The sequence below is a fragment of the Pipistrellus hanaki genome (genome assembly GCF_964339955.1).
Source record: "Pipistrellus hanaki genome assembly, chromosome: 15".
Taxonomy (NCBI): domain Eukaryota; kingdom Metazoa; phylum Chordata; class Mammalia; order Chiroptera; family Vespertilionidae; genus Pipistrellus; species Pipistrellus hanaki.
In genome coordinates, this window is record NC_140517.1 from 16,502,404 (window position 1) to 16,530,146 (window position 27,743).

The 27,743-nt window shown below is 42.5% G+C and overlaps 1 protein-coding gene across 4 annotated transcripts; it reads right to left on the minus strand.

The window, feature by feature from the left end:
• Positions 1-788: 788 nt before the first annotated feature.
• TMEM231 (transmembrane protein 231) lies at positions 789-27,669 on the minus strand. Of its 4 annotated transcripts, XM_084906770.1 has the most exons (7): positions 26,846-27,271; positions 26,573-26,742; positions 20,119-20,247; positions 19,666-19,809; positions 5,113-5,194; positions 3,044-3,149; positions 789-2,672 (listed from the first exon to the last, which is right to left on the minus strand). In XM_084906770.1, exons 1-7 carry the CDS (start codon positions 26,982-26,984, stop codon positions 2,492-2,494), a joined length of 951 nt encoding a protein of 316 aa, XP_084762896.1. In that variant the 5' UTR covers positions 26,985-27,271; the 3' UTR covers positions 789-2,491. The 4 variants fall into 4 exon arrangements, 3 of the variants coding, with proteins under 3 accessions (XP_084762896.1, XP_084762897.1, XP_084762898.1); XR_014797005.1 differs by lacking the exons at positions 789-2,672; positions 3,044-3,149; positions 5,113-5,194 and adding exons at positions 8,356-10,407; positions 10,463-11,094 and having other exon boundaries at positions 26,846-27,669; XM_084906771.1 differs by lacking the exons at positions 789-2,672; positions 3,044-3,149; positions 5,113-5,194 and adding an exon at positions 8,356-11,094 and having other exon boundaries at positions 26,846-27,669.
• Positions 27,670-27,743: the final 74 nt, after the last annotated feature.

Below are 27,743 nucleotides of genomic sequence, written 5' to 3' on the forward strand. Positions count from 1 at the left end.
ATCCTATAAAGAGGTAATATGCAAATTGACCATTGCACCTTCATACAAGATGGCCAACAGGAGAGGGCAGTTGTGGGCCATCAGGCCTACAGGGGAGGGCAGTTGGAGATGACTTGGCCTGCAGAGGAGGGCAACTGGGGGGGCCCGGACCTGCAGGGGAGGGCAGTTGGGGGCAACCAGGCCACAGGCTGGGCTGTGGGCACCCCCCCTCCCCAGTGCACGATTTTTGTGCACCAGGCCTCTAGTAAATAAAATAGAAACATGAACATGAGAGAAAGGGGAAGATATAGAATCACTCTGTTCATTTTAATGATGTGACCCAAGTGGGGCCTTAGGGGTCTCACCTGATTCAAACAGAAACTGGATAATCATTTCAAAAAATTAGGAATCGCCCCCTCCAAATAGTGAGTAAGTGTCTCAAACCCTGTCTTGGCTATTGGTTAAAGCTCCGTGGATAAAATCCTGTATATTTCTCACGTTTTATCTTGCGACACTCTGTGATTCAGGTTCAGAAGCTACGAATATCTGATCTGTAAATATGACATTCATCAGACACACTTGTAATTTTCCAGCCTGTGGTTTCCACACGCCATGTGGATTCCACCAAAAACTCACATGTACTTGGAGTTGGACCAGGGGCCTTTTGCCAAAGAGCTAACAAAAGCTCCAAGGTCTTCAGCGGAACCCTGGCAAAGCAAGGCTGCTGGTGAGTAACGGAGAAATGCTCCCTCTGCCCTCCCCACACTTCCCCTTCCCAAACGCTCCCCTCTGAAAAGCCACATGCGGCCTCCATTTTGAACGTTTTAATTAGAAAGTTATGAAACATCATGGTTCGTTATACAAATTTTGCAATAAAACAATTAAATAAAATGCAAAGCAATGTCTATACATCTTTAGCTGTCTTTCCACATCTCATCATCTTCTTGTAATTCAGAAAATTCGGCAACCAATTTTCATTGATTGAAATCTCAAAAAAAAACTTTAGGTGTATAAATAAGCAGCCCTAAAGTTTAAAAGAAAAAACCAGAGGGGCCACTGTTAGGATTCTGTGTGCTTGAATACTTCAAAATAGCTTTGTTTCCATGACACTTATTTTGGTCAGCCTGGAAGAAAAGGTGGCTTGGAAATGAAAACTGAATCACCAAGGTAAACTGAGGCACACACCGAAGAGTGTGTTTACGAATGGGCATGAAGCACAGGTCATAGTGGGCGTGTGCTTTTGTCTACCAATGGCATCGCGAGATCGTAAAGCAGATCCATCTATCCTTTGGGGAAACTGCATGTTTTCTCGGGGCGAGAAGAATCAGTCTCCTGTGTGTAACAAAGGCCTGGCCCAGCACTCTTCTCCTGCAGACAACTCGCTGAGTCATGAGGGTCCTGGGGCTGGACTGCTCGCCATTCTGCCATGGGCCAGGCTGGTCTGAGCTGCGGGGGCTAGCATCCTCCTGCTCCCCGCACCGCTCCTTGCGTCCCTCCCAAAGCTGCCTGCTCCGACGGGCACCCTGTTCCTTAGTCCAGGGAAATGCAAGGAGCCCGGGCTTCCCGCTAGCCCTCCAAATAAACTCTGTGGTTGTTGGGCAGGGAGCCAACACCAACAACAGGTCCTCTGTCACCCATGTCCTTTTCAGGAAGGGGGAGAGGCTGTCGAGAAGGAGGAGTGGCAAGTGTCCAGGCTGTTGGGTGAGGGCCAGAGAGAAAAGCGATGGTTACAATCCTTATTGCCCCCACTGTGACCCAGAGGACTGTGAATGAAGCAGCACTTCTGACTTCAGCCTGCTACTCCGGGGGCACAGACAGAGAGCAAAAGGCGGGGCAAGGAGCCAGCCACACAAGGGCAGGATAAAGGGCTGTTCAGCCGAGCTGATGACAGAAGATGTCTGTTAGTCTGAGGGCAGGTGGATGGTCCGAGGGTCCTCAAGTTGCCCACCCTCACGTGGATGCACACACATGTTCCTGAGCACTCCCTCTCTCCAATCCTCCAGCTAAAGGTCTCTCAGTCCCGGAAATCGAAGTTCCAAATGGGAAATTTAGGTGCCTGAGAGTGGGAAGTGCTAATGATTTGCATATCTGTCCTGAGAGCCCTCAAGAGTCAAAAGTGCGTTACAATAGGGGGAAGAAATGCATAGCGTGTTTCTCAGTTCCAGGAAGCAAAAGTCTGCTTGACTAGAGGTGGTACCCTTTCCAACATGTCCACATTGATGGTAGTTTTCTCTTGAAATTCAAGTCTAGGGCCAAAAAGAGGAGGGCGGGAGAGCAAATTATAGCGTTTTCAGACCTTTCCACAAACCAGTCTCTGATGATTTTGGTAGGCACTTGGAAGATATGGAATTTGCGTAGAGAAAAATTAGAAAGAACTCTTCTTTGTCGCTGGTAAGGGAACACACACATGCTGGCACGTGTCCGTGGACCCTTTTCTGGTGTCCTCAGGTGGCAGTTCTCAGAAGACAATATGAGGTAGCCGGGCCCTGCTTCGTTTCCGGTCACGGTCTTCTTACGATAAGTGCTGCTTATAGAGTTCTCCCTGGGGCATTGCTGTCACGGGGATTGTGGTGACCACTTGATTTTGAAACACGAATCTTTTTATCCTTTCAAACACCCAGAGGAAGATAAGTAGGATACTGACATACTGGATCCAGGCAAACTTTATAATTTCCCAGAATCCTGGTAGATAAGTATACACAGTTAAGGAGTCTCAGATGACATTTTCTAAGTAAATGTTAAGCGGGTAAGTTTAGACAGGATATGGCAAAGATGTTTCAAATACCTTTAAGATAAAAAGGGATACTAAAGGATTATTAGGACATAAATATGGATGACTCTGACCTAGAAGAATTGCTCATAAAGAAGCAGGAACAGGAAATGGATTCCCCAGCCCCCACCCCGGTATGACTAGCAGACAAGAGTGCAGACAGAGTGGTTTGTGTGGGGCTGCAATGCTGTAGCAATTTCAACTTAAGGCTTCCCTCATCTGTTTCTTCTTGGGAAAAGTGAGGAATCCTTTTTGGAAACTGAGCTACTGTTGGCTTCTTAACAGAAAGGATATGAAATGACTTCCACAGGGTATCGGATGACAGCATTAATCACAAATGGAGCTTCGGCAGCCCTCCCCACCAGCCAGATGGGGTTGGGGTCAGTCAGGATGGTGGTTACTGCAAAACAATCAGGAATTAATCCACAAATGCTCTCTTTGGCAATAAAATAATATCGAGGGCTATGCCCAGCTGGTGTGGCCCAGTGGTTGAGCACCAACCCATGAACCAGGACGTCACGGTTTGATTCTTGGTCAGGGCACATGCCCAGATTGCCAGCTCGATCCGCACTAGGGGTGTGCAAGAGGCAGCTGGTCGGTGACTCTCTCTCATCATCTTTCTATCGCTCTCTCCTTTTCCCTTCCTCTCTCTGGAATCAATAATAGCATATATAAAATTTTTCTAATTAAAAAAATACATATAAACTCAAAAAAAAAATTTGAGGGCTATGAAAATACTCTTTTGACCTCTCAGGCAAATTCTGTACTTCAAAACTCATCTCTAAGAATGATTTAAAAGGAAAAAAGTAAATTGAATGTGCAAAGTTGCTTACACTTTGTTAAAATACTTGTCAAAACACTTATGTTATGTTAAAAAAAAATATGGAAACTGTCTATGTATTCTGTAGTTGTCGAGTGGCTGAGCAAAGGAATATTATGCTACCACTAAAAACAACACCGATTAAAACTTTGTAGCAGCATTGGAAAAATATTTATATTACAAAGTAAATAGAAATAAACTAGCCCTGGCTGTTTTTTCTCAGTGGTTAGAGCATCAACCACAGATCAAAGGGTCACAGGTTTGATCCCCAGCCCCAGTTGGGGCATGTATGGGAGCAACCAATCAACGCGTCTCTCTTACAATGATCTCTCTCTCTCTTTCTCTCTCTCTCTCTCTCTCTCTCTCTCTCTCTCTCTCTCTCTCTCTCTTTCCCTTTCTCCCACCCTCCCTCCCCTCTACTCTCTCTAAAAACTAATGGGAAAAAAAATCCTCAGGTGAGGATTAACAACAACAACAAAAAGAAATAAACTGGATTCAAGTGTCTCTAAATTATGATAGCAGCTATTGTATATAAAAAGATTTGCATAGAGCCCTGGCAACTTGGGCTCAGTGGATAGAGCATCAGTCTTCGGACTGAAGGGTCCTGGGTTTGATTCCAGTCAAGGGCACATGCCTGGGTTGTGGGCTTGATCCCTTGTATGAAGTGTGCAGGAGGCAGCAATCTATAATTCTCTCTTATCGTTGGTGTTTCTCTCTCTCTCCCTCTCCCTTCCTCTCTGAAATCAACTGAAAAGAAAAAAGAAAAGAAAAAAAAAGAGAGATTTGCATATAGACAAAGACTAGAAAATTTTTTTAAAAAAACTTGATTTGTAGTGTGTTAGTTTAGTTTCAATGTTTTTTTAGTTTTAAAACTTATTTTTAGAATTATGCTGTTCATGTATTACATAAAATCAGAAAGAAATACTGGAATTGCAGTCCCCCCACTTGTTAAGTGTCTGTGCGTGGCAGCCATGATGTCTGGTTGCCAAGCAATACTTAACATGCCTTTAGAGAAAACCTCAGCCCCCAACAAGCCAAGCAGGCCGAGTCAAGTGCATGGGATGGCCTAAGAGCCTCACCTCTGTAAGGGACAGGCATACTCTGCCTTACAGCCAGAACCTTGGATGCATTGCATCTATTCTCCTAATTTAATTGCTGGTATGGGGTGAGTCACTCACATTCCCTATTTCCATCTGAAAACTAGGAACGGCAATTTGTCTTTGGCTTCTTTTACAAGTACTATGGCAAATGGAGTGCCTCAATGAAGCTTATTTAAAAGAAAGAAAATCCATCAAACCAGCGGCGGAATAGATATGGCAATTAGTTGGCACTAACCTGATGGACCATAGAAGTGGTTGCGTAGACTGTGGGCCTTTAGATCAGGAGGAAAAAGGACAAGTCCTGGGTTGCCTGTTTCCTCCCATCACTGAGCACTCATTGGTTTTGACATTTTTATCACGATTAGGATTCCAATTCTGTTTCCCTCCAAAGACCCCACTAACCTGGAAAGTCTTTGCGAAGCACCTGAATGAAATTTACTCACTGTTCCTTTCTTGATAGGCAGCAACAATATGCGTGAGGTCATAGTCATAGGCAAAAGGACTGGTTCCGTTGATGACAGACACCTGGGAGCAGAAGGACCTGGTGTAAGCACTGGAACAGCTTCTTCTCTGGTCTTTCTAACCTCCTGCCCACCCAGGACCACCTTCTTGTTCTTTGTGACCTATTCCAGTCTTAAAATAATTTATTTACTCTCAATCTTTCCCCTTGTGGGATGGAAACAAGGGGTCAATATCTACTTTTCATAGGTTTTAAAGTTATTTAGAAAATACTTCTCTCCAATCCAATGGGAGAAATAAATTCTTTAATTTTTAAAAATAGACCATATTGCCAAAACCTGTTTGGCTCAGTAGATAGAGCGTTGGCCTGCAGACTGAAGGGTCCCAGGTTCAATTTGGGTCAAGGGCATGTACCTTGGTTGCGGGCCTATCCCTAGTGGGGGGTATGTGTGAGGCGGCTGATGGATGTTTCTCTGTTATTAAGGTTTCTAACTCTCTATCCCTCTCTCTTCCTCTCTGTAAAAAAATCAATAAAAATATATATATATATTTAAAATAGATCGTATTTTCAATTCCTTTGTCTTGTCCTTGCTCTTCTCTAGGTGATCTTTCAAATGTAGGTTTGGAAAAAGGATAAAGTGCAAATAGTAAGCATATAATCCTTTGAGAAGGAAATGACTTCCTGCCCCCTAGTATTATATTTCCATTGATGTGGGAATAAAAAGTGCCATGGGTTTCTAGGTGAAGGCAGGATTCAAATGCTGAAGATTTAAGGGAGATATTAAAAATGTAAAATAGGCCGAAGCCGGTTTGGCTCAGTGGTAGAGCGTCGGTCTGCGGACTGAAGGGTCCCGGGTTCGATTCCGGTCAAGGGCATGTACCTTGGTTGCGGGCACATCCCCGGTGGGGGGTGTGCAGGAGGCAGCTGGTCGATGTTTCTCTCTCATCGACGTTTCTAGCTCTCTATCCCTCTCCCTTTCTCTCTGTTAAAAATCAATAAAATATATTTTTTTAAAAATGTAAAATAGCCTGGCTGGTTTTACTCAGTGGTTGGTTAAGCATGGACCCATGAACCAAGAGGTCACAGTTTGATTCCTAGTCAGGGTCCATGCCCAGATTTTGAGCTTGGTTCCCAGTGGGGAGCGTACAGCAAGCAGCAGGCAGCCAATCAATGATTCTCATCATTGAGGTTTCTATCTCTTTCTCTCTCTCCCTTCCTTTCACTAAAATCATTTAAAAACAACGACAAAAAAGTGAAATTAAAAAAAAGGGTTCCATTCAAAGGAACTTCCTGAACTGACCTCCTCTCAACTGATGAACTAAATCTACAACTATACCTGGAGCAATTCCCTCTGAAAGAAATTCAGAAACTAGTTGAGTGACTCCTACCCATTGGTAAGATTAATTTCCTACATGAGTCCACTCTGTGAAGCCTGGGAGAGAGGGATGTTTTACCTAATGCACAGAAACCAACAGCGAGGCAAGGAAAATAAAGAAATAGAGGAATATGTTCCACACAAAAGAATAAAATAAAACTCCAGAGACATACCTTAATAAAATGGAGATGTGACTTATCTTAAAAAAAGAATTTAAAATATGTCACAAAGATGCTCACTGAGGTCAGAGAATAATGCATGAACAAAGTAAAAAAGGTATAAAAAAAATATAATATTCCCGATGAACATAAATGCAAAATCCTCAACAAAACATTAGCAAACCAATTTCAACAGTACATGAAAAGGATCAGACACCATGATCAAGTGGGATTTGTTCCAAGGATGCAATGATGGCTCAACATCCACAAATTAATAAATGTGATACACCACATTAATAAAACGAAGGATATCTTGCCCGGCTGGTGTAGCTCAATGGTTGAGTCTCAATCTATGAAACAGGAGTGTGTGTGTGTGTGTGTGTGTGTGTGTGTGTGTAGGATTCTTTTGGATCGTTGATGTTTCTATCTCTCCCTCTCCCTTCCTCTCTGAAGTCAATAAAAATATATTTTTTAGAAAACTATTTTAATAGATGCAGAAAAAGCATTTGACAAAATTAAACATCCATTTGTGAAACAGAAAACTCTCAACAAAGTGGGTACAGAGGGAACATATCTTTTTTTTTATTTTAAATAAATTTTTATTGTTCATATTATTACAAATGTTCCTCCCCCCCTCCATTGCTCTCCTCCACCAGGTTCCCATCCCACCCTCTGCCCTTTCCCCACTCCCCATTGTCCTCATCCATAGGTGCACAGTTTATGTTCAGTCTCTTCCCACATCCCCCTCTCCCCTTTTCCCCAAGAATCGTCAGTTCACTCCCCTTCCATACCTCTGATTCTATTATATTCAACAGTTAATATTGTTCACCAGATTTTTTTTTTAATTTTCTTGGTTTTTAGATTCACTTGTTGATAGTTAGGTATTTGTTGTTCATAAATTTTATCTTTATTTACTTTCTCTTCAGAAAGAACCCCCTTTAGCAATTCATATAATTCTGGTTTGATGGTGATGAACTCCTTTAGCTTTTTTTTTATTAGTGAAGCTCTTTATCTGGCCTTCGATTCTGAGTGATAGCTTTGCTGGGTAGATTATCTTTGGCTGTAGGTTCTTACTATTCATCACCTTGAATATTTCTTGCCATTCCCGTCTGGCCTGCATGGTTTCTGTTGAGAAATCAGCTGACAATCGTATAGGTGCTCCTTTATAGGTAACTACCTGCTTTGCTCTTGCTGCTTTTAATATTCTCTCTTTGTCTTTTGCTCTTGGAATTTTAATTATGATTTGTCTTGGTGTGGTCCTCTTTGGATTCCTTTTGTTTGGAGTTCTGTGTGCTTCCTGGACTTGTAAGTCTAATTCTTTCACCAGGTGGGGGAAGTTTTCTGTCACTATTTCTTTCAGTATGTTTTCGATATCTTGCTCTCTCTCATCTTCTGGGACCCCCATAATTCTGATGTTGGTTCGCTTGAAGTTGTGCCAGAGGTTTCTTACATTATCTTCAATTTTCTGGATTCTCTTGCCTTCTAGCTTCTGCGGAGGAGTGTCTTCTGGCTCTTTATGTTCCAACTCTTTGACTTGATTCTTGCGATCTTCCATTCTGTTTTTAGGACTCTGTATAATATTTTTTATTTCAGACAATGTATTCTTTATTTCTTGTTGATCCCTTATCATTTCTTGTTGATTCCTTATTAATTCTACTTGATCCCTTTTCATATCCTCATAGGTCTTATCAACCTTTTCTAGGAAATTCTTGAAAAACCTTCTAAGCGTAGATTTGAACTCTATATCCAGTCGCTTTTTGTCCTCCATTTCTTTCGTTTGTGATCTATTTCATTGTCGCATTTTCGCAGCTTCCCTGATGGGGCGGAGTTTCAGGGTGGAGCCTACAGCCTTGGCTTCCATCAGCCCCACCCTATGCAGCTCCTGAGTCTCAGGGTCCTACAGTACTCGTTGCAAGAGCCTCTGAGAGAAAGGTGCCCTCGATTTTCGCCTGCTACCAAACAGTCTAGGCTCTCCCCCAATGCGCCCGGATCTGGGGTTCAGTTCAGTTGGAAGTGGGATTGGAGGTGGCGTTCAGAGCAGTCTGGAGCCCCAGTCTCCTTCCCGCCAGGGCAATCCCGTGGCACAGCCAACCATCCCTTCTCTGGTGCAATGTGCGCGCCTCCGGGACCTCCTTTCGCCGCTCCCCCGGGGTTCTGCCTTACAGCCCAGCTCCCTATGGATGATCCTGGGTCCTGGTGTCTGGCCTAGAACTGGGGTTCAGAGCAGTCGGTACTGGGGCCCAGCACAGTCGGAGCTTTTATCTCCTTCTGGCTAGGGAATGCCAGCCAGGCACTCAGCCGCCCTTCCTCTCCGGCTCCATCCTCTCCGTGCACGCCACGTGTCTCCGTACCTCAGGCTTTTACAGCTCCTCTGCTCTTCCTTCTGGTTTTCTCCTTGCTTTTCGTTGTATTGTAGAATTTCCAGTCAGTTGACTTTCCTGTAGTTCTAGGTAATGTCCATTTTATATTTTAGTTGTATTTTATTGAAATTGTTGTGTGCGGCTGCAGCTAGGTGTTTACCTGTGCAACCATCTTGGATTCTCCGGGAACATATCTTAATAGAATAAAGGACATATCTGACAAGCCCACCGCTAATATCATCCTCAATGGTGAAAAGCTGAAAAATTTTCCTCCAAGATCAGGAAAAAGACAAGGATGCCCACTCTCACAACTTTTATTCAACAGAGTAGAAGAAGCCCCAGCCAGAGCAATTAGGCAAGAAAAAGAAATAAAAGTCATCCAAATTGGAAAGGAAGAAGTAAAGCTGTCACCATTGGCCTATGACACAATATTACATAATAAAATACCATAAGGACTCTACCAAAGAAACTGTTAGAACTTATAAAAGAATTAGTAAAGTTGCAGGATACATAATCGGTATGCAAAAGTACTAACAACGAAATATTAGAAAGAAAAATTACCAAAAAAAAATCCCATTACATTGCATCAAAGGTAATATAAAATACATAGAAATAAATTTAACCAAGGAGGTGAAATAGTTGTACACTGAAAACCTATAAGACATTGATAAAAGAAACTGAAGAAGGCACAAATTAATGGAAAGTTACTCTGTATTCATGTGTTAAAAGAATTAATGCTGGAAATAATGAACAACATAAATGGATGAACAAAAACAGACCCAGAGAAAGAGAAGCAGCGATCAGACTCTCAAACCTCAGAGGGAAAGTAGGGAAAGGTGGGGGTAAGGGGAAGAGACCAACCAAAGGGCTTGTGTGCATGCATATGGGCCTAGCCAGTGGCCATGGACAGCAGGGGGGAGGGGGCATATGTAGGGAGGGGTTTGGGATGGGATTGGGGGGGATGAGGACAATTATGTGATACCATAATCAATAAAGAAAAAATAAAAATAAATAAAAAGTTTTAAAAAAAAGAATCAATGCTGTTAAAATACCCACACCACCCAAAGCTATCTACAGAATCAGTGGAATCCCTATCGAAATCCCAGTGTTATTTTTCACAGATGTGTAAAAAAAAAAAAAAAATCCTAAAAATATCTGGAATCACAAAAGACCCCCAAATAACCAAAGCAATCTTGAGAACGAGCAAAGCTGAAGGCATCAAACTTCCTGATTTAAACTATATTATAGGCCAGTGTTTCCCAAACTTCTCTCATGATGAGAATCACCTGGTGGAGTTGTTAAAATACAGATTCCTGAATCCCAACTAAGAAGTGCTAAACTAAGTATACAATGTTACCTATATGTTCCCAAAAATTCAATTCTACCTATATGTTCCCCAAAATTCAATTTTATCTATATGTTCCCAAAAATCAATATTACCTATATGTTCCCAAAAATTCAATTTTACCTATATGTTCCCAAAAATACTTAAGTATACAATTTTACCTATATGTTCCCAAAAATTCTAGGTTAGCACTTCTTAGTTGGGATTCAGGAATCTGTATTTTAACAACCCCACCAGGTGATTCTCACCATGAGAGAAGTTTGGGAAACACTGTTAGGCTGTCGGGCTTCTCTGACCAAGCAAGCGCGTTGGTTTGGCCAAGGGCGCACCCAGCGGCCAGCGCAGGAAGCGGCGCGTCGGGGTCGGAGTCCTTGTGTCGTGAAGACGACGCCAGACGCTGTCTCCGTGACAGCAGGGGCAGCGCTGAAGCCCCTGGTGGGCTCGGCGGCTGCCTGGCCAGTCCCCCGTTTGCCCCCTAGCCCTTTCCTTCCTGGACCCAGCGCACCAACCAGCGACCCTGACGCCCACCATCGCGGCTGGCCATGGCAACCTCGCAGCAGGCCATGACGACCTCGGCCTCGCAGCAGCCCGTGAAGGGGATCCTGAAGAACAAGAGCTCTGTCGCTTGCTCCCTGGTGCCCTCGGCGATGCAGGACCAGCGGCACAAGAGCAGCGACGTGCTGAGTAAAAAATCCCAGAGGTGGGATGAAATGAACATCCTGGCGACCTATTATATAGAAGACGAGGACATAATTAAAGTAGACGGGCCAAGCACTCCAGACAATAGCGTAGATAGTGACGATGAAGATGTATTCGCTTCGGAAAACTTTGAAGCCCTGAACCCAGACATGTTAGCTAGGAAATTAGCTGCCGCTAAAGGCTCCAAGCCGAAGTATTTGATTCACGAACAAGAAAGCAGTGGAGATGAAGACAGTGACCTCTCACCTGAAAGTAAAAAGTCTTTATTGGCTACCTGCTGTTTATTCTTTTTCAGGTGCTCTATAGGAGATGGGGAAGAAAAGCTTCAGAAAAGTGCCAGAGCAGCTAATGAAAAACAGCTAGAGTTTGAAATAAAAAGGAAGCTTCATGACAATGAAGGACTTAGCCTTAAATTAGCTAGGCAGTTAGTTTCAAAAGAACTAAGTGAGGTAGATGAAGAAATATCGACGCCTGCAACTGGAGAAAATGTGAATATGGATCAAGCAAATCAAACATCTTTGGATGACCAAGAGCAAAAGCAATCACCGAGTTCATAGAAGAGATTTGTTCAACACTGTGATCGTCTGCTACAAACCATTATTACTATATCATCCTGCTTCCTGTTCTCTACAATCGATTACTTAAGTATCAAAATGCACTCCAATTATTATATGGTGCCAACAATTAAATGACTTTAGAGACTAATTAGACTGAAAATGCCTAATTGATATACATATTCTTGTGCCTAGTACCATAAATATAGCATAATATCAGTCCAAAACTATACTACTTCTGTAAGAACACTCATTAATTTGCATAAGATATTATATAGCTTTTGATGCTTTAAAGGTTAAACAATATCTTGGGGGTGGAGGGAGGGCATATAATTTATTTTCTTCACTTCTAGATGTAATAGCTCTTATAAAATGGCTTTTTAAAAAATACCAAAATCCAATTGGATTATATAGGCTGATAAGTATTTTAACACATGTCTCAACTTGATTTATCTGTTTAATTGAAAAGGATTAGTATAGGAGTTACTGTTGCATTTTCTGGCCTACTACCTTTAAAATTCCTTATGAGTTTGCTTATTTTATTATTTTTTTAATTTAATAAATCTTTACTGTTCAGATTATTACAATTGTTTCTTTTTTCCCCCCATAGCTCCCCTCCACCAGGTTACTACTCCACTCTCTGCCCTTACTCCCCTCCCCCCACTGTCCTCATCCATAGGTGTACGATTTTTGTTTAGTCTCTTCCTGCACCCTCCGTTCTCCTTTCCTCCCGAGAATTGTCAGTCCATTCCCTTTCTATGCCCCTGATTCTATTATATTTACCAGTTAATAGTTCATCAGATTTTTTTATTCCCTTGGGTTTTATTTTATTTTATTTTTTTAAAAAAGAATTCTTTTTTTAAAAATACATTTTATTGATTTTTTTACAGAGAGGAAGGGAGAGGGATAGAGTTAGAAACATTGATGAGAGAGAATCATCAACTAGCTGCCCCCTGCACACCCCCTACTGGGGATGTGCCCACAACCAATGTACGTGCGCCGGACCAGGATCGAACCCGGGACCCCTCAGTCCCAAGGCCGATGCTCTATCCACTGAGCCAAACCAGTTTTGGCTCCCTTGGGTTTTAGATTCACTTATTGATAGATATATATTTGTTGTTCGTAATTTTTATCTCTATATTTTTCTTTTCTTTTTTTAAATATATTTTATTGATTTTTGTACAGAGTGGAAGGGAGAGAGATAGAGAGTTCAAAACATCAATGAGAGAGAGTCATCGATCAGCTGCCTCTTGCACACCCCCTACTGGGGATATGCCCGCAACCAAGGTACATGCCCTTGACCGGAATCGAACCCGGGGCCCTTCAGTCCCCAAGCCGACGCTCTATCCATTGAGCCAAACCGGTCCCAGCTCTATATTTTTCTTCTTTCTCTTCTTAAAGACTACCTTCCAGCATTTCATATAATACTGGTTTGGTGGTGATGAACTCCTTTAGCTTTTTCTTATCTATGAAGCTCTTTATCTGACCTTCAGTTCTGAATGATAGCTTTGCTGGGTAATCTTGGTTGTATTTTCTTGCTATTCATCACTTTGAATATTTCTTGCCATTCCCGTCTGGCCTGCAGTTTCTGTTGAGAAATCAGCTGACAATCCTATGGGTGCTCCCTTGTAGGTAACTAACTGTTTTTCTCTTGCTGCTTCTAATATTTTCTGTCTTTTGCTCTTGGCATTTTAATTATGATGTGTCTTGGTGTGGTCCTCTTTGGATTCCTTTTGTTTGGGGTTTTGTGCGCTCCCTGAACTTGTAAGTCTATTTCTTTCACCAGGTGGGGGAAGTGTTCAGTCATTATTTCTTCAAAATAATGTTTTCAGTAACTTGCTCTCTCTCTTCTTCTGACACCCCTATAATTCTGATGTTGGTTCGCTTTAAGTTGTCCTAAAGGCGTCTTACACTATCTTCAACTTTTTGGATTCTTTTTTTCTTTTCTGGAGGAGTGTTTTTTGCTTCTTTGTATTCCAAATCTTTGACTTGATTCTTGCGATCCTCTAGTTTGCTTTTAAGTCTCTGTATAATATTTTTTTATTTCAGTCAGTGTATGCTTAATTTCTAGTTGATCCTTTTTCATATCCTCGAGCGTCTTGTTAAATTTATAGGCCTTTTCTAGGAAATTCTTGAAAAACCTTATAACCGTGGTTTTGAATTCCATATCCGGTCTTTTGCTTTCCTCCATTTACTTCATTTGTGGCCTGCCTCTTTGTCTCCACATTTTAGCTGCTTCCCTGAGTTGATGGAGTGGCTTTGTGTGCTAGGTGTCCTAGCAGGACCCAGTAGCTCAGCCTCTTGGTGGACACTCTTGGTGCACCCTGGTGTGTGCAGTCTTGTTGTAGTTAAGCCTTGATTGTTGTTGGTATCACTGGGGGGAGATGAAGTCTTGATTGTTGTTGGTATCACTGGGGGGAGATGACCTCCAGGCCAATTGGCTGTGAGGATCAGCAGTGTCTCTGCTGAGAGGGCTTCTGTGCTCAGCTTGGATGGGGTGGAGTCTCAGAGTGAAGCAGACAGCCATGGTTTCCAGTCAGCCGGCCCTAAGAGGCCCCTGTGTCTCAGTGCCCCGTGGCAATGGCTGCACGCAGCTCTGAGAGAAGGCTACTCTCAGGTTTCGCCGGCTGCCAGACAGTCCAGTTTCTCTCCAAATGAGTCGGGGTACTGGGGCTGGATTGTAGTGCAGTCAGGAGGTTTTATTTCCCTCCCAGACGAAAAAGCTGGCCAGCTAGCCGCGTGCTTGTTGCCTGCCCTCTCCACGTGTGGCGAGTAAGTCAGCCGCGTCTTCAGCCACCCACCCTTTCCTCAAGCGCTGGTCTCCACACCTCCACAGCTCTTCTGAGTCTCTTTCCTTCTAGTTGTAGAATTTCCACTTAACCAGCTTTCCAGTGGTTCTGGACTATGTCTTTTCTGTCTTCCAGTTGAAGTTTTGAAATTGTTGTGCGAGGCAGCAGTATAGGTGTTTGCCTATGCCACCATCTTGGTTTCACTCTCAAGTTTCTTTATGTTTAAAAGGAAAGAATTAAACTGTTCCTCACCAACCTAGCTTTATTGCCCTTGCCATGTAACTCAGTTGGTTGGATCACTGTCCCGTATACCAAAAAGTTTGCAGGTTCGATTCCTGGTCAGGATACATATGGGGAGCAGCTGATCAATGTTTCTCTCTCTCCTTTCCTCTCTCTCTAAAATCAATAAACACTACCTCAGGTGAGGATTTAAAAAAAAAACACAAAAACTAGCTTTATTCACAAATAAATTATCAGGTTGAATTTATACTAACAGCTGGCTTCAGATCAGTTTTTGTAAAAAATAAATATAATTATAACATAGTCTCAGCATTCCCTTTATATGCCTGTCCTGACCACCTGCCTTTGTTTCTTATTCCGTTCCAAATATATACAAACAATAATCCTTAACCTTTACATTAGTAAAGGTTCATAAAGATAGTCATGACGTTAGGAACTCTTCCTTTTCTCATATATTCTATCATGTACTGCAACAATGAAAATCTTATTTTGACTATCAATACTTTTTTTTCTTCTTCTAATACATGGGAAAAATAGATTTAATAGCAGCAATACTACAGACAGGAAATACAATTCAACTGCAGAATTTCTACATTGTTCTGATTTATAGCTTGCTAATTAAATTGCAATTTACTAGTTTACTAAGGACTTAAACAGACCTTAGGATACAACTGAGATTTTTTTATGATGGGATAATTGTGTGTAGCCAGTGAAATAATGATAGTTTCTGAATGTACAGACAGAAGTAATCCAGAAAGTATTTTAATTTAAAAACCTTATCCAGCCAAAACAGGTTTGGCTCAGTGGATAGAGCATCAGCCTGTGGATTGAAAGGTCTCGGGTTTGATTTGATCAGGATGATTCTCTCTCATCAATGTTTCTAACTCTCTATCCCTCAATAAAATATATTCTTAAAAATAAAAATAAATAAAAACCTTAATCCCTGCTTTAAGGGAATATGATAATGTATTATATACTATGACAAATGTATTTTATTCTTCTAACACTGTAAGATTGAGACCCTCCTCTCACCCCCGGAATGAAGTAAATTCCTGTGTATCTTGGTTTAGTGATAATTGCACTTATAAGTTTATGGACATATCAAAATATGTCAAAATAAATAAAAAGAGGGAGGAAAAAATAAAATTATATTACAAAACTATAGTAACTGAAACAGTATGGTATTGGCATAAAACAGACACATAACAATGGAACAAAATAGAGAATAGAGAATCTACAAATAAACCCAACAATATATGGTCAGTTAATTTATGACAAAAGAGCAAAACATTCAGTGAGGAAAGTATAGTCACTTTAATAAATGGTGTTAGGAACACTGGACAGCCACATACAAAAGAATGAAACTAGACCTTACATCATATATGCAGATAAATTAAAAATGGATTAAACTTAATTTAAAACCTGAAATCGTAAAACCAGAAGAAAACATAGGGGGTATGCTCCTTGACATCAATCTTGGCAATGATTTTTTGTATTTTATATCAAAAGTACAAGCAACAAAAGCAAAAATAATAAGTGAGATTATGCCAAGTTAGTAGCACAGCAAAGCACAACAAAATAAAAAGGTAACTTACAGAATGGGAGAAAATATTAAAAATAATAAACCTGGTAAGGGATTGATATCCAAAATACATAAAGAACTCACATAACACAATAGTAAAATAATCTGACTTTTAAAATGGACAGAGAGTCCGGCTTGTGTGACTTAGTGGTTGAGCGACAACCTATAAATCAGGAGGTCACGGTTTGATTCCCAGTCAGGGCACGTGCCTGGGTTGTGGGCTTGATCCCCAATAGGGGGTGTGCAGGAGGCATCCAATTAACAGTTCTCTCTCCTCATTGATGTTTCTATCTTTCTCTCTCCCTTCCTCCTTCCTCTCTAAATATATATATATATATATATATATATATATATATATATATATATATATATATATATATATATATATATATTTTTTTTATATACATGCAGAGGAATCAAATAGGCATTTTTCTAAAGAAGATCTATAGATGGCCAACAAGCACATGAAAAGGTGCTCAACATCACTAATCATCAAGGACATGCAAGTCAAAAATCACAATGAGGTATTACTTAAAGCCTATTACCAAAAAGACAAGATAACAAGTATTGGCAAGAATACAAGGAAAAGGGAACCCTTGTGTTCTGTTGGTAGGCTGTAACGTGGTGCAGGCACTATAGAAAACAGTATGGAGGCAGCTTAAAAAGTTAAAAATATAACTATCACATGACCCTGAAATCCCACTTCTGAGTATATATCCCAAGGAAAGGAAAACAGAATATTAAAGAGATATTTGTACTCCCGTGTTTACTGCAACATCATTTACAATGGCTGAGATATGGAAATAGCCTAAGTGTCTATCAATGAATGAATGAATGAAGAAGATATGCTTGAAGAAGATATTCAAACATGAAAAAAGAAGGAACTCCTGCCATTTGCAACAACATGGATGGACCTTGAAGGCATTATGCTAAATGAAATGAACCAGACAGAGAAAGATAAATACTGCATGGTATTCACTTATATGTGGAATCTAAATTAAAAAAAATCAAACTCAGAGAAACAGAGTAGAAAACTGGTTGCCAGGGGCTGGGAGCCGGGGGCAATAGGGAAAGGGTTAAGGTACAAAGTTTCAGCTATAAGATGAATAGTCTGAGGATCTAATGCAGTGGTTCTCAACCTTTCTAATGCCTCGACCCTTTAATACAGTTCCTCATGCTGTGGTGACCCCCAACCATAACATTATTTTTGTTGCTACTTCATTTTTTAAAAAAATATATTTTATTGATTTTGTACAGAGAAGAAGGGAGAGAGATAGAGAGTTAGAAACATCGATGAGAGAGAGTCATCGATCAGCTGCCTCTTGCACACCCCCTACTGGGGATATGCCCGCAACCAAGGTACATGCTCTTGACTGGATTCGAACCCGGGACCCTTCAGTCCCCAAGCCGACGCTCTATCCATTTAGCCAAACCGGTCCCAGCTTGTTGCTATTGTACTTCATAACTGCAATTCTGCTGCTGTTCATGAATTGTAATGTAAATACCTGTGTTTTCTGAGATGGTCTTAGGCTCTATAGCAGCGGTTCTCAAACTGTGGATCAAGACAGGTTGAAAACCACTAGCAGGGTTGCCTACGCTCATTGGAAAACACAGATATTTACATTACGATTCATAACAGTAGCAAAATTACAGTTATGAAGTAGCAACAAAAATAATATGGTTGGGGGTCACAACATGAGGAACTGTATTAAAGGGTTGCGGCATTAGAAAGGTGGAGAACCACTGATCTAATGTATAACATGATGACTACAATTAATAATACTGTACTAAGTAATTGAAATTTGCTAAGAGAGTAGAACTTAAGTGTTCTCATACATATACAAAAAAGATAAATGTGTGGTGATGATGTGTTAACTGAAAGGAATCCTTTCACAATGTATTCATCTACCAAATCATCATTATGTATACTTTAAATAGTTTACAATTTTGTCAATTATACCTCAATAAAACTGAAACCCCCCCCTCCACAAAAAAGCAAAGATCTTTTCCATGTTAAAAAAAAAAAAGCGCCATATTAAGTTTATATTTTATAGTCCTCCTTTAAAAAACTGACCTTGATTATAGCTAGGGTGACCACGTATCCTAGTTTGTCTGGAACAGACATGAAGTAACTGATAAAGTTCCGCTTTCCTTTTCAAAAGTAGCCCAGCCCAACTTATGTGGCCCCCTCCCTGGGATATAATAAAGGTTAGCAGGAAAAAGTGTTTAAATGAATGAGTTCTGGCCTTAGACACACAATTCATGGCTCTGTTGCTTTCATGCTGTGGGACTTTGGCAAAATTAATTAATCCCTGTAAGTCCCAGTTTCCTCGAGTGTGAAATGAGTTCATTCTTTCAACAAATCTGTCGGAGTACTTACTGCATAGTGTGCCGGCACTGTGTTAGGCACTGGGGTGAAAGTATAGATGTTGGCGCTCTTACTATTGAGGGGAACAGCAAATAAACTGATAACATATCTTTAATATTTCAGGTGGAAGTACAACTGTCAACCTAGGTGAGGAATGACGGAGAGAGAGGGGAATGCTATTTTAGAAAGAAGTGTCAGGGAAGGACTGTGTTCAGAGGCATTTGAAGAAGAAAGTGAAGGGAGTGGCAGAACAAGTTACGTGGACCCTTGGCAGAGCGAAAGGCCCATGCAAAAGCCCTGAAGCAGGAGCCATGTTGCGGATATAAAGAACAGCACAACGGAGCAAGGGGGCAATGACAGGAGAAGCAGCCCGCAAGCCGGGAAACGGCTGAGTAGGCATCTCCTGAGGTTGCTGTGATGATTAAACAAGATAATATATTTAAACCTCTTAACTCAGGATTATGTGCTCAAATAATCGGTTGTTAGTATTATTATTTTTAAAAAATATATATTTTATTGATTTTTTTTACAGAGAGGAAGGGAGAGGGATAGAGAGTTAGAAACGTCGATGAGAGAGAAACACCGACCGGCTGCCTCCTGCACACTCCCCACTGGGGATGTGCCCGCAACCAAGGTACATGCCCTTGACCGGAATCGAAGTTGGGACCCTTCAGTCTGTAGGCTGACGCTCTATCCACTGAGCCAAACTGGTTAGGGCTGTTAGTATTATTTTTGAAATGTTTTACATGAACTAAAAAAAGATCACTTAAAATGTATGTGTGTGTGTGTGTGTGTGTGTGTGCGCACATCCAAAAGCAATAAATATTTGGTTCTTAGATTAAAAACAAACATTTCTTCCCCCCCCCCCCGGCTTCTTTCTAGATATAAATACAGGCACGTCCATCTCCATATTCTGAAAGAATTCATGGCAGGAATGCCTCAGAAATCCTCTCTTGTGCCCCTACAGAGAAATGCTATTTCCAACTTCCATTTCTCCCTCTTCAAAGAACTGGCAAACACTAACGTATACAAATAAAAGGAGGTGGACAAGGAGAAGCATCCTTACGTTGTATCGAACGTCCAGGCCATCGTAGCTGAGGGGTTGCCTCTGCTGCAGCCTCAGGTCTCCGTTCACATATAATTGGGACCCCGGGATAGCAAAGGAGGACTGAAGAAATGCCATGCTCTGCATCACGAATGTCGACATCCTCTGAAGTCATTAGAGGGAGAGACAGGATGAGTTTCAGTCAGATAAGGGCTCTGGGTTCTAAGCGTCACCTCGTGGTCCCCCACACACCTGGCTTAGCCACACGGGAAGAACTCTGAGCTGTTCATAGCTTGTGTAAATTAACATGGCCCTAATGAAAACCATTTGATCTGCCCAAGTTAAATCCCAAACTGCACCTCAGAAAAGAGCCTTTTTTCTACAGTGTGGGTTTTCCTAGGAAACCAGAAAGAGGGACCTGCACTAATGAAAGACAAAAGGAAGAGGACAGGCTTCCCCCAGGAATCGACTCACATGCAATTGGTAGGAGAAAGTCAGGATGAGTTGCACACCAAGAACATGCTCCGTGGACTGCAGGGGAAGCTCCAGTTTAAAATGTAACATGTCCATTTTCCCGTCCTGGTTCCTGTCTTCTTCTCTGGTCTAGGAAACCCATAGAGGGCCAGTGGCCCTGGTCCTTATTAAGTCGGGAAGAATCCATATTACCGTCGTACATACACAATGAACCACTGTCCTGCGATACACAGGTATTAGCTCCCTCATCAAAAGAAAAATTAGTAGGTATAAGGGATCAATATTGGAGAGAGACACAATGTGCATGGCCCCTGAACTTTTTTTTTTAAATATATTTTTTATTGATTTTTTTTTACAGAGAGGAGGGGAGAGGGATAGAAAGTCAAAAACATCGATGAGAGAGGAACATCAATTAGCTGCCCCCAGCACACCTCCCCACTGGGGATGTGCCCACAACCAAGGTACATGCCCTTGACCAGAATCGAACCCGGGACCCTTGAGTCTGAAGGCTGATGCTCTATCCACTGAGCCAAACCGGTTTCGGCCCCCTGAACTTCTTACTTGTGCTTCCCAAATAGTCGAGGGCCAAAATGAACAGGAATTTGAAGTGGCAATAACAACAAACAACTGGATAGTATTTTTCTTTTTTCAGTCTCATTTGATCTTTTCTTTGTTTGTTTTGTTGCTGGCATCTTTCTCTTTTCATTTTTACAAACAGGCTGGAGTTTGTAAGAAAAGTTTAAGTAGCACATCAGAATTATTTTCCACTTGTCTAGAAAAGAAGGCTAATACTAATCACTATGCATTCCCCAGATTCAGCAGAAAAACACCAAGCTCTATTTATACAGTACATCTTTTAACCACAGTGTCTTTGCCACAAATTCTCAGTATTGGACTGCATCTCATCATTGACAGGACTTTAAAGCCTAGTGCATCTTTTAGTACCAATCAATAAAGCAAAAAAGAAAGCTCTGGCCAAAACCAGTTTGGCTCAGTGGATAGAGCGTCAGCCTGTGGACTGAAGGATTCCAGGTTCCATTCGGTCAAGGGCATGTATCCTGGTTACCGGCACATCCCCAGTAAGAGGTGTGCAGGAGGCAGCTGATCAGATGTTTCTCTCACATCATTGTTTCTGGCTCTCTATCCTTTTCCCTTCCTCTCTGTAAAAAAATCAATAAAATATATTTTAAAAAAAAAAAAAAAAAAAGAGGAAGCTCTGGAAAATCAGTAAGCCATTAAAACTACAGATAATTTATAAATTATGTACATGGCCGAAACCAGTTTGGCTCAGTGGATAGAGCGTCCACCTGCGGACTGAAAGGTTCCAGGTTCGATTCCAGCCAAGGGCATGTATCTTGGTTTCGGGCGCATCCCCAGTGGGGGATGTGCAAGAGGCAGCTGATCGATGATTCTCTCTCATTGACGTTTCTAACTCTCTGTCCCTGTCTCTTCCTGCCTGTAAAAAATCAATAAAATATAAAAAATAAATAAATAAATTATTTACATGAAAGTAGGGAAAACAGATCTTAGGAGAGAAAAAGACAAATTACAGCTCATAAAAACACACACACACACACACACACACACACACAAAAAAAAAAAAAAAGAAAAAAAACAAACACTGGTATCCAATCTTGTCATCCGTAGTCTTGCCTCATAGGGATCCTAATACGACTAGCAGGAAAGGATGGTCACTGAAATGTGATCACTGCTGATACCATTCCTTGGCACACTCCGGATCTTGTTGCTACAACTGATCCTTTCCCAGAGTTAGGTTCCCAGAAGGATTTTACTATGGTGGACCAACATCCCCATCTGAATTCCCCATCTACTGATTCATTTTTCTTTCCACCAACACCATTATGCAAGGGAAAGATTTTCTTTGTTCTTTTTTTCAAGCTAATAAGGTCCTTTTAAGATGGAGTTATCTCAGTTTTCAGAAACTTTCAATGGCTTCTTTCCTTCTGGACAATGATGTCCTTATCCCAGGCCCTGTTATAGAGAACCCTGCCCTCTGTCTTCTGTTAGGATACTATTTTCTCTGTCCTAGTCCGTCAACTTTGCAGGTGCAGCGGAGGGATATCTGTTACTCGGGCTGACGATCAAGTTACTGAGGCAATTATGTATTGGCGATTATGATGAGGATAGAAAAGAGGCTGCCCTGTCTTTCTGTGAATCTTCCTCAGTTGGTATCTGGGAAGACTTGGAAGACAAAAAGTCACGTTAACTCTCTGGGGTGGATCTATGCCTTCTGGGTCCTTAGGATTCACAGGAAAAGAAAGATCAAACATCTCAACTTGCAAGGGAGGAGAGTGGGTAGGAGGGAATTGCCAGAATACAGACTCCAACGCAGTGTGGGAGAGGAAAGCAATTCATGTGATCTCTAAAATAAGTCTAAAGTAAGCAGAGCAAGTATTATCCCCATTGTATAGATGAGAAAATCAAGGTTCAGGGAGGTGAAGGGATTTATTGGTACAACTACCCTGTTTCCCCGAAAATAAGACAGTGTCTTATATTAATTTTTTCTCCCTAAGTTGCGCTAGGTCTTATTTTCAGGGGATGTCTTATCTTTCCATGCGCTAGGTCTTATTTTCGGAGGATGTCTTATTTTCGGGGAAACACGGTAGTAATGGGGAAAAGAGATGATGCAAAAGGTGCATCTCCTACAATAACCTGTCACCAAGTTAGAACCTCACTAAGGCTGGCAAGGTGGGCTACATTCTATGCTCCCGTGCCTGCAGCTGGAGCAGGAAGGGAAGAGGCTGGCCTTGCCTCCCGGAGCTGGGACTCAGACCTCGAGAAGGAAATGCTGCTCTGCTGACGCTGGTACCTCCAGAGCTTTGGGGGAGGAACCCACGAGGGGGAATGGATAAGGCTGGAGGAAAGACTTAGTACTCTTTCCTGTCTGTATCACCCCAGCACTGGTTCTTCAACTGGCAGTAGCAACCGGTTGCAGTTTCTAGTTTTCTCCTACTCCCAGAACAAGGCTCATCATGCCTCCTATTGGCAGAAACTAACAGGGGGTCAGTGGGCAGAAGAGAATGTGGTTTTCATCATCTCAGTGCGAGCATCACAAAGCGGAGATAGGAGGGCGGATTTGGAGCTGACGCAGGACCTAAAAACAATGCACCATCTGACTGCAAGAGTTGCTATAAATCAAGGAGTGCAATTGTTTCCAAATGCCCTGACTTGCAATATTTTCCCCATCAAGTATCTCACTTTTTATACCGTTCATTCTGTTGAGTAACATTTTTTTTTTTAATTAAAGGTTAACTTCCTACTTTATACTAGTGTTCATTTTTTAAATATATTTTATTGATTTTTTTATAGAGAGGAAGGGAGAGAGATAGAGTTAGAAACATCAATGGGAGAGAGTCATCGATCAGCCGCCTCTTGCACACCCCCTACTGGGGATGTGCCCGCAACCAAGGTACATGCCCTTGACCGGACTCGAACCCAGGACCCCTCAGTCCACAGGCTGATGTTCTATCCACTGGGCCAAACTGGTCTCGGCCCATTTTTTTCTTCTTGTGCTGAAAATACTCTTTGGGTGAGGTGACCAGATCAGGAAAGAATCTTTCCAATCTTTCAAAAAATCGGGACTTTTTAAAAACGCCGTGGGACGCGGGAAAATGTGTTAGAAATCGGGACTGTCCCGCCAAAAGCGGGACGATCTGGTCACCTTTCTTGGGGTTGGTTTCCTGCAAAGTAGGAACCACTACTTCAGGACTTCTACTCATCAAATACTTACTGCCTGTATTTCAATGAGTTTAAGATATCATCCTATATAAGAGAGGAATATGCTAATTACCCACATAATGACTGGATCACGGATATGCAGGAGTGGGGCAGCGAACTACAAGCAGGCAAGGAGAGCTACAGGATGGGGCAGGGCAACAAGCTATGATGGGGGCCTAGGGGAGCTACGAGAGGGTGGGGCAGCTACAGGAGGGCTGCAGCGACCTGCTGGCAATTGGCTTCTTGCACAGGGCTACTAGTCAATTATAAAATGCACCACCCACCAGCTTCCACCACACATAACCTTCCCAGCCCACCAATAGAGTTAAACTTATTTGACTGTAAATCCTATTCACAGCTTTAATGACCTTCCTCACTTTTGCTTTATTTTTATTTCTCTAAAGTTATTAAGTATTGTATTTGCTTGCTTAGTTTTCTATTTACTTATATTGTACAATTTCAACCATCAGCTTTTATTGAAATTCCTCACAATTTGATGTTTATTCAAAATCTAGTTCATCCCTCGTGCACTGCTGGTGGGAATGCAGACTGGTGCAACCACTGTGGAGAACAGTGTGGAGTTTCCTCAAAAAACTGAAAATGGAACTCCCATTTGACCCAGTAATCCCACTTCTAGGAATATATTCCAAGAAACTAGAAACACCAATCAGAAAGGATATATGCACCCCTATGTTCATAGCAGCACAATCTACAATAGCCAGAATTTGGAAACAGCCTAAGTGTCCGTCAGCAGATGATTGGATCCAAAAACTATGGTACATCTACACAATGGAATACTATGCGACCATAAAAAAGAAGGAATTCTCATCATTTGCAGCAAACTGGATGGAATTGGAGAACATCATGCTGAGTGAAATAAGCCAATCGATGAGGGAGAAACACCACATGACCTCACTCATTTGTGGATAATAAAGAGAATTATAAACTGATGAACCAAAAGATAGATATAGAGACAGTATATCAACAAGTAGACTGTCAAATTACAGTGGGGAGGGGAGGAAGATCTGGGGGAGATAATAGATCAACCGAAGGACTTTCATACATGCATATAAGTACAACCAATGGACACAAAACTCTGGGGAGGGAGGGGATGTATGGGAGGGAGGGAGGGGGGCAAAAAAAAAAATCAATAAAATATATTAAAAAAAAAAAAAATCTAGTTCATGCCTGGGCCAGTGAGGCTCAATGTTTCAGCATCGACCCAAGAACCAAGAAGTCACCATTCCTGTTTTGTTTGTTTGTTTGTTTTGTTTTGTATTTAAAGATTTTTAAAAATATATATTTTTATTGATTTCGAGTTCACAACCTGGGCATGTGCCCTTGACCAGAATTGAGCCCAGGACCCTTCAGTCTGAAGACCAATGCTCTATCCACTGAGCCAAACAGGATAGAGCAAGAGGTCACCAGTTTGATTCCCGGTCAGGTGGGGGGCATGAAGGAGGCAGCCAATCAATGTTCAGTGTTTCTATCTCTCAATCCATCTCCCTGTAAAATCAATAAAAACATATTTTTAAAAACTTCTTCATTGCAATATTCTAATAGTGAAAAAGTAAAATCAAATAAAATATCCACTAACAAAGATAAATCCATTCCAGTTGTTCCATATTATGAAATACCTTATAAATCTTAAAAAGAATAAGGTTGATTAACAAGTATTGATACATATCCGAAACTGAGCCTTAATTTTATGTCATTATATATACCAGTAACTTTAACATTTTACAATAAGCATGCAATGTTATAATCAGGAAAAAAAATATAAGAAAATTTAAAGTAATCAGAAAAAAAAAACTTGAATCGAATTTTGTGTATCGTTATTCATATAACTAATCAGATTTAATTTCCCCCTCCATTTTATTTAATTGCTGGGAAAAAGTCTGAATCCCCCCTCCCCCCCCAAGCTACACAAGTTTGGCTTGCAGGCCAATCATCTCAGGGATGTTTACTGAGATTAAACTTTGGAAGAAGGAAAGCCAGAATCTTTCTATTTCTAGAGGAAAAATGTTTTCAAAACATGAGCAGAAACGGAGTGTTTGCAAAGGAAGCACTCACTCACCAGAACCGAACACTGAACTACAGACAGCAAACTGGATGGAATTGGAGAACATCATGCTGAGTGAAATAAGCCTTTTCACTCTGGACAGACAGCTGCAAGATGGAGCAGCAGCATCCAATAAGACAAGCCCGGGAGGCGGGAGGGCCGTCCCCGGAGGTCGTTCAACCAATCGGGGCCCGGGCTTCCCAGGGTCAGGCCTGCATACAAATGCCTGCTCTTTCCGTTCCGAGGGTTTGAATGCACCGTTCCAGCAGCACCAAGGGTGGCAGTAAGAACACCGCTGGTCCTCCAGGACTCACAAAAAGGAGCTTTCGCGACCACCTTTCTACCAGGCAGCCCACGGAAAGGACGGGTCTGCCTGACGGACACCGGCGGCCGCGGGCACCTGGACTCGGTGCCGGGTAGCACGCTGCCAGCGGCTGCCCACTTTCTCGGGGTGATGGGCAGCTTGGAGAGATCGAGTGAAATAAGAGGTGTACTACTCCCCAGCAAGTTAAGCATCTGTCCAAACCACTGAGCCTGCCTGTGCACACAACCTTCCGTGGGATCGAGGGACCCTGAAGACCATACCCGCGCTCCCGCCCCTGCCACCTCTCCCCAGGCCCGGTGGGCAGCGAGGCCCCGGCGGGAACCACGCACCGATATGAGCGGGACCCGCAGGTGGTCTCCCTGCAGCCGGTTGAAGGCGGGGAACGTGCTCCAGGCGAGGAAGCCGCCGCGCTCCGGCCCTAGCAGGGCCAGCAGCAGGACCTGGTGCTGGAAGCGCACCGTCGGCTGCTCCTCGTAGTTGCTCCGCTTCAGCCAGAACCCTGAGGTAAAAAGGGCGGGGAGGCGGGGGGTAGGATGTCAGGAAGGCCGGCGCCGACGCCGTGCCGCGGACCTCGGGGCAGCGGCGCGGGCAGGGAGGCTCACCGTGGCTCCGGAAGGCCACCAGCAGCGGCGGGACGTAGGTGAGCGCGGCGGCCAGCAGCAGGAACAGCGCGGCCTTGGAGCAGAGCCCCGCGCGGTAGCCGCGCTCCACCGGCTGAGAGAAGAGCTCGTAGAGCGCCATGGAGCACTGCGCGGAGAGAGCCCTTGAGAGGGTAGGGAAGGGATGAGCAAGTTTGGCTTCTCCTGGTTGCCATAGCCTTGGTCTCCACGGCAACGGACGGCGCAGGGAAGGGAACCAATCGCAAGGACGCGCGGGGCCTCGGTGGGCGGGGTTCTAACGAGGGGCGGGGCCTACTGGGAGGGTTGTTGCCGCTTTAAGCGTTCTGTGCGTTTTCCCAAAGGCGGAGCGGAAATACGTTTCTGTGCACCAAGATCAGAGCTGTCGTGTTAGCGTGAATTAAGATTTTTATAAAAGTTGACCCGAAGTAAATACTTGTGTGTCTTTCATTAAAGTATCAATCAATGGTTCATACTTGAGTTCAACTAGTCCCGGTACACAATACATTGGAGGAAAGCACAGAACATCAGTGCCTCCGTGGTCTCGGACCTGGTCCTGGGCGAAGACCGAACTCCGGCCCCTTAGTCTCCAAATCTTTTGTTGCTTTCACTATTCAGCAGCGTAGGTACGGAAGCAGGACACAAATCTCCCGGTTCTTCGTGGGATAAAGAATAATGACTACATAGCTCTCTCTGTTATACTCTGTTACCCTGATTGGGTACCAGCTGGTCTCTAGGTTTTAGGGGAAGCTGTGATCCTCCCCAAAGATAACACTGGCTTATCACTGAATTGAACGCCCCAATCCCCAGCTGTAAGCCAGTATTTCAATCATGGCAGAAATTATTTCTCTTTTTTTAAAAAAGCATGGTTCACATCCAAATT